At 31.9% G+C, this 7,949-nt stretch overlaps 1 protein-coding gene across 3 annotated transcripts in view; it reads right to left on the bottom strand.

Moving 5' to 3' along the window:
- LOC106471552 (39S ribosomal protein L18, mitochondrial-like) overlaps positions 1-7,747 on the bottom strand; it is a 10,477-nt gene extending 2,730 nt beyond the window's left edge. For all 3 annotated transcript variants that reach the window (XM_022400164.1, XM_022400163.1, XM_013932156.2), the window contains exons 1-4: positions 7,618-7,747; positions 2,624-2,822; positions 1,873-1,986; positions 281-398 (exon numbers count right to left, since the gene is read on the bottom strand). In XM_022400164.1, coding sequence (XP_022255872.1) covers positions 281-398; positions 1,873-1,986; positions 2,624-2,822; positions 7,618-7,729 — 543 coding nt within the window. In that variant the 5' untranslated portion in view covers positions 7,730-7,747. The remainder of the gene's footprint in view (positions 1-280; positions 399-1,872; positions 1,987-2,623; positions 2,823-7,617) is intronic.
- Between the last annotated feature and the right edge of the window lie 202 nt (positions 7,748-7,949).

A 7,949-nucleotide genomic window follows, 5' to 3' on the forward strand; every position in this document is an offset into this window, starting at 1 on the left:
CAAGAAATGTGACTATATTAACCTTATTTAACACCAAATATCCCAAGAAATGTGACTATATTAACCTTATTTAACACCAAATATACCAAGAAATGTGAATATATTAACCTTATTTAACACCAAATATCCCAAGAAATGTGACTATATTAACCTTATTTAACACCAAATATGGTTAATATAGTCACATTTCTTGGTCATTTAACACCAAATATCCCAAGAAATGTGACTATATTAACCTCATTTAACACCAAATATACCAAAAATATCTATTTGAACTTACGCTTGAATTATTTTCTTCCTTGGGTTTGAGTTCTTTGTGAACAAACATGATTCCACTTTCTAGACACCTCTGTGCTAATACCCGTGCCACATTTTCTGCAGCACTGACGTCAGTTGTACTAGAAATTAACACGCACAATGCCATGTATATCACTGTATGCACTTGTTGTTTTAACTTGAAAACTTAATTAGAAATAATGCATTATCGTTAGAATACGTGTTATAAAAATCACCTTCCACCTACTATGTTTTACTTTATCAAATTAAATCTAGCCCTGTAACACGTAATAATAATAAAAAAAATGGTCTAGTTTGTTTTTGCCTTAGTTCTTTTGGCTATAACAAATTCAAAGGAATGATATTAAAAATAAGAAATATAACATTTTATACCTCTATTGTTATCACATTAACTCTGTCAGATTTCATAAAACCAAACTGGTAGGTAATATAAGATCTACCCAATAAAACTTAAGCTACACGTAGGTTGTTGCACATGTTTTAGATGATACACATTAGAAATTTGTGTGTTAAAGAAAAGTGGTTAATAAAAACCAAGCACTTGTACAAATCCTCAGTTTAATGAAGATGCTGATACATCAAAAACAAATGAGTGTGTAGGGGCAAGGGGGCATAAATAAACTAAGCACTATCAAGTTAGTTTTTACTCTAAATTTGTGTGTTAAAGTGGTTAATAAAAACCAAGCACTTGTACAAATGCTCAGTTTAATGAAGATGCTGATACATCATAAACAAATGAGTGTGTAGGGGCAGGGGGCATAAATAAACTAAGCACTATCAAGTTAGTTTTTACTCTAAATTTGTGTGCGAGTTATGATCACGATTACCATAAAATGCACAAGTCTCTAAAAAATAAAAAACAGTACTCGTAAAACAGAATGTAGAAAACAGCTTTGTGGCTATTGTTTTAACTCTGCAACAGAACGGTGTGACGTTGCACCAGATCAAGTTAACTATTGTAATACCGAGTAATTAGTTTTACCCCAGTAACACTCCATTTGAAATTCTGTGAGGTGTATAAAATATAATGTATTAGCACAAGAGATGCTTTAGACCAATTAATAGGAGTTTCTCCATTGTATAAGTATTTTACACCCCCAAGTGGTTGTATATTTTGAATTATCAAAGCCAAAATTTATACCACCCAGAGTTGAGATAGGATTACTGTTACGTGGCAGCAGATATTAATTTTTTATTGATCATTTTTTTAAATTTGGACTACCTTTTTGTGTGAAACGGCCTGGTGCAGTGTCACTTTAGAAATGTTGTCCAGTCTCCAAAAATCATTGGAAAAATTGTGATTTTGACCAAGTTTCACAATTTCATCTCAAGCACTGGTTGGGCCGATGGAACTATTTTCGCTGTTGTAGACTGCATATCACGTACTTCTACTTCAGCAGTTTAACACCAGGAGCAGACGCACACTCATAGAATGACCAACAAAAATCTGTTATGTCTAAGTGCAAGCATGCGTGTCTAATGACAAATTGCACGAGAAACTTCCTCACGAAAGTATGGTATGAAATGCAAACGCAATATATATATATATATTTAGCAACTTTACTTGTAGCTCACCTGTAAAGCTGTTTCTTTATATTCCATTCTCTGGTTGAAACTGATACAACGACTTTGCCGGTGTTGTGAATCACCTTAGCAGTCGTGTGACGACTAGATTTTTCTAGGAGGACTCTAAAAATAATAGTAAAAAAGACTATTAATTAACTAATTTTTTTTGTTGAACTAAATTTACAAGAAAGAAAGATTGTTTCAGCTCTTTTCACGTGTGAAGAAAATACAAAGCCACTTTAGATTTGTCTACTTACAAAGTTGAAATCCTTACATAATTTAAGTTTCTATGTACAAACACAATAAATCCCATAATACACAGAAGTTCCAGAAACGTTTGAATTTAACTACAATAAACAGAAAGATGCATCACATTATATTGTAGTTACAACACACTGAAACTATGTAAGCTTTTAGGACTAATGACATCAACAAAATAGTAAAAAAATATATAAGATGAAATGAAAATAACAACTCTGAGCTAATTATTTATATGTTTTAATTAATATGAAGTTCAGATATTGAAATGGAATTTCAAAAGTACCTCAAATACTTTATATTAGGGCCTCCCCCCCAACTTTTCTTAATGACCTTGACCCTTTCTCACAGTCATCTTTCTTGAAATACAATCGCAAGGTTAATCATAACACACTTAAATAAGAAATTTTTTTATCTAGAGTAGTCAAAGGCCCTAAGAAACAGTGTGAGAAAAGTTACTCTTTCATTAGTGGAACATCTATTTGAACATTAATAAACTCACTTGTGCCAGTAGGTTATTGAGGGCCATTCTAAAGCGAATCCCTGAGGCTTTTTGGCCAAGAACATCTGTTCCAGATTACGAGGATTTCTGTTAATAAATTCTAAGCTAAATTCATCATTGTCACTCAGTTTTTCTGTTGGTATTTCAGTACCAGTAAGTGTTGATAGTTGAAAACCCTTGGCTGTTCCAATAGTTGTTCCTGTGAAATAATAAAACAATTCAACAGTGTTAAGGTACTTTCATAGCCACAGTTACCAGCATCATGCTATAGAATATAAAAAAAGGAAATTCCTTGTATTAATATAACATCAGTAATATTAGTGACAAACACAAAGACTGTTGATTACCTTACATAAACAGTTTATCTTAAAAAGGTATTTTTAATCTCCCTTCCAAGATTCTAGAAAAATATAAAAACAACATGATATGGATACCTATTGAGGTTGTTTAACCACCAAACATGATCTTAAACAAACATATAAAATTAGTGCTATATATTCTTCAAATACCTATACCAGTTCACCACGATGAGTAAAGAGCAACTCAACCACCGTATTCATGAGGTGTTATTGGGTTTATGGCCAAAAATATAGTTAATAGCGAGGGTACCCAAAAGGACAAATAAGAGCAATCCAAGCATTCTAGGTTTTAGTTCTTTGTGCATTGGTTTCTGTTTAGTTGATGAAAATACAGAATTAATTTTATTAACTTATACATTATATTTTAGTTCTGATCTATATCTGGCTTCCTTTTGTTCACAAGCTATGCAGAAAAACAAACTTCAATCATATCATCTCTATTTCTGCAAAATAAGAAAGAGTTTGGATTTTACACGAAGCGTATAGAACTTGCATCAATCGATGCTGGCTTGTGAAAAAGAAAACTAAGTCTATAATGAGAGAATCAAATAAATATCCATATCAATCCAGTGGAGGCAAACACGGATCTACTAAAAACGCTGTTCCTGAAATAAGCCTACTTTAACAGGCACTTTATTAATAATAATAATACTCCTGTGAGATGTTTCAATGGAATACAGTAGAAAACGTGTAATAAATGTATTGGAGAAAATAAAGAATTTATTATGAGCATGATCTCTTAATAAATATACAAATATTTAATAGTATCATCATGAGCTGACACTGTGATGGTACTTGGCATACATTTAACACAGAGGGAGTGAACTTACAGGACTTCAACTCTCAGTTTACAGTATAATATTTCCCAAATCATGACAGTTTACTTAGTTAGCTCAATGTTGATGAGCTACACAATTAACCAAAATTTTAAGGCTTGACAAACATTCTAGCACATTTATTTCTCAGTTCCTTTGCTGAACTGAAAAGACAAGATTAAGACATTTAAAATTTATGATTAAATAAAAGTGTGTTCACATATTATTAGTAGTATTTGCGTACAAGATATAGATTGTTATTCCTTGACATTGGTTAACAGATGTGATGTAGTTTTTATTTCTTAATCAATTGACTAAGGTATACTGCAAATTAATAAGTTTTAAATAAATAATATGGCTTTGTACAGCTACTGCAAAGGCTAGGACGTACTAAAAGTTAGGACCTTGAATTACTAAAAATACTGTAAATAAAAGAGTCCTATCTAAACAGAAAAAGCCCAAAAGAGTCCTATTTAAACAGAAAAGGCCCGGATGTTACGATCAGGTTTTCAAGTTATATGTTCTTTTAACACATTTAACAAACTTCTGAATAATATTTTATTTGTTATTGACAATAAACAAACCACCAGTTCTTAGGGTCATCCAGTTTTCTCACAAGTTAGCAATGAAGACAGTTTTGGTTTGGAAGAATACTTTTTGAAATCTACAAAGAGTGTTGTGTACAATTTGTTTGGAAGAAATGTTTTTGGAATATGCAATATGGATGTTGATTTGTAATTTGCTAGAAACAGATAAGCCTCCTGGGCCTGATAATTTTACCCTAGTTTTAAAAAGACTAGATCTCTGAGAAGCTTGCTTTCATTTTTTTGGACAAGGGTGAAATGTTAATTAATGACAGCATGAATTATTTATATATATATAAAATGTTATTGAACATTCTGACTAATGTGGAATATTCTAGAATATGTTACAATATTCCATAATGTTCTAGAATATTCCATAATAATAAGAATATGCAGATATAATGCAAGCTACAAGGTAATCACCCTGAGCAACCCCTAAATGTTATTCAATATGGATAATATTTAGTGTGAATTACTTATTTATAAATTGGAACAAAATGAGAGGGTGAGTGTGTTGTAAATCAAAACTTCAAAAATAAGGGTCACCCTAATGTCTACTCTTACATTTACTGAATAGTAATGCATGCTATTAAAATAGGCCACACTTCAAAGCGATTAATATGATTATCTGTATGTCTTGATAATACAGACAAATTAGTTCTTTATAAATGTGTTTGGATTAAGAAAGTTTCCCTGTATTTTTGGTATTGCGGATATTTTGAAGGAGAGCAAGTCAGGAAATTGACTAAAAATAGGGTGAACACACCAGCAGTGTAGAGACATACTTTTAATGTAGGGTTAACAATTACAGCAATCCATGAGTTAAGGGTTGATGAATATTCGGGGATCAAGGTTTGATTTAGTGATTATTTTTCACTTTTTTGAGGGAGGGTGGGAGTCGGGACATCCAGGAATGGCCAAAATTGACAAAAGTTGCTTTATGTCCCATAACTTATACACTAATACAAGAACAATATAATGAACTCTCTATAAGCCTGTCGTAATAACAAAATTTAAGGACAACAAGAGAACTGTTGGTCCACCTAGACCATCCTACCTACTAGATTAAACCTTAAAAACACTAAAATCCAGCCCTTAATATCCAAATATTTATCAAACCTTTCCTTACACTCCCTTACATTTACTGTATCGTATCACCACACCATTCCAAAGTCCATCCACCCTGTTACAGAAATAAAACTGTCTTAGATAAAGATGTCTCCTACCCTACAAAACTTTACATTTGTGTCTACTAGTCCTACCATTCTCCACCATTAAGCACAAACGACGATGGTGCATCAACATTACCAATTTTTAAACACAATAAGATCCCCTCTAACTCATCTTTTTTTCATAAGAAAACAGTTTCCAATAATTTAAACTTTCCTCCCGTGTGCTATTGCTAGTGGTAGAGCAAATAAGACTGAAGGTCTTACCTATGGAAATATTGAATACAGATGAAATAATTTCGTTATATAGTTCACTGTTTATGCCACATTTGGAGTACTATGTTCAGCTGTGGGCTCCTTACCTTAGGAAGGACATTGAATTGTTGGAAAGGGTTCAGAAGAAGACAACTAGGATGATACCTGGGATAGAAAGGTTGTCATAACTTGGGCAGCTTAAGAGATTGATCAACTAGTGCACCAAGATCCTTTTCTTTCATAACACTGTTAAAATTCTTTCCATTGAAATTATACTTATAATTCAAATGATGATATCCCACATGTATTATCTTGCATTTATAATAATTGAAAGACATTGACCTGCCCTTTACTCATCCAACTCACCAAAAAATACAAATCTTTTTGTAAATCAGCAGCATCCTCCTCACAGCTATCAACACCCGACACTTTGATGTATCACCAATAATTTATTGACCATTCCTTCATCTATGTCACTGATGTAAATCTAAAAGAACAAAGGGTCCTAACACTGAGCCCTGAGGTAACCCACTTCCATCCAGCCACATTTCTACCCAATGATCCAATTTATCCCCCACACCTACAGAGAATGTTTTAACCGGCTTTTATGAAAATCCAGATTATATTAAATACACATCTAAACCCTCATCTACATAAGCAGTAACCTTTTCAAAAAATGTCAAATGATTAGCAAGGCAAGATTTTTTTTCCAAAGTGAAGTCATGTTATCCAGCAAAATTTTAAACTTTGTTAAATTACTTTGCAAAGCATCTTTTATCATACTTTCCCACAACTGATGTAAGACTAATGGGCCTATAATTACTGATGTAAGACTAATGGGCCTATAATTACTGATGTAAGACTAATGGGCCTATAATTACTGATGTAAGACTAATGGGCCTATAATTACTGATGTAAGACTAATGGGCCTATAATCACTGTGACAATTTTTATCACCACCTTTGAAAATAGGAGAAACACTAGCTAACTTCCAATCCCCTGGTTCCTGCCCACTATTCAAGGACTTGCAAAAAATAGCAGCATGTGGCTCACATGTCCAATCTTTAATCTCTTTTAATTTTCAAAACCGTTGGAGAAATATTATCTTACCAAGAAACTTCATCGTTCTTTAAACTCCCCAATTTTTTCCTAACAAGCTCAGGTATGATGTGATCATATTGTTCCATCCTGTTTTCCATCTAGCAAACTGTTCAGGATGAGGAATATTACTTAAATTTTCAGTAGTAAAAATTTAATAAAAAGCACGAATTAATAAACAATAAATAAATAATGTCATAAATTTCACATATAAGCCTCCCTAGGTTCTTGTATGACTATAAGTATAACTATATTCTCCCAAAGGCCTTAATCCTACCCTAAAATTTTCATTTGGTTTACCCTTAATATATCAAGAATCCTTACTGTTATTAATATTACTAATTCTTACATTTTCAGCGAACCTTTTTCATGTACCCTTTTCGACTTCCTTATTTTCTGTTTGATCAATTCTCTTGATCTTCTGCAACTATAAACTGTAATCCTACGTTCTAAGTCTCCCGTCACAGCAGTGTTAGCAGTCAATTTAAACTTCTTAAATTTATATTTTTATTCAATTTTATTCTTCATACCCTATATGAACCAACCTGAATTTGTACTTGCAACAACCTTTTTTTGTAATAATTATATTATTTTTAATATTAATAATTGATATATATTACATAACTACAAAATTAAGCCTAGTACTAGTAAAATTAATACTTTCCTAAAATAAATTTTATTATTACTCTTATTTTAATCTCATTACTTGATCACCTTTCCCTATGGATAAAACATTCCTCCACAGCCCAACAAAAGAAAATCTGCTTCCAAAACTTTCTAACAATAACATTGTTCTTCCACTCAAATATCCGTAGCAAGAGACCATTTTAGAAAAGTTATTGCGGCCTCTACTTTTTTATTTAAGACTATTCTAATATTTCAGATTGAAATAAGCAGATAAATAAATAATAATAATTATAATTATAATTGAAAAGTATTTTGTTTAACATAAATTAAAAGTCTATGACACTTGAATAGTGAAATGTTAACATTGATAGCAGCAGTCATCATTTATTTTTTATTCTAAATTGTTGTAGAATAGAATG

This window comes from Limulus polyphemus, unplaced genomic scaffold (assembly GCF_000517525.1).
Source record: "Limulus polyphemus unplaced genomic scaffold, Limulus_polyphemus-2.1.2 Scaffold4695, whole genome shotgun sequence".
Taxonomy (NCBI): domain Eukaryota; kingdom Metazoa; phylum Arthropoda; class Merostomata; order Xiphosura; family Limulidae; genus Limulus; species Limulus polyphemus.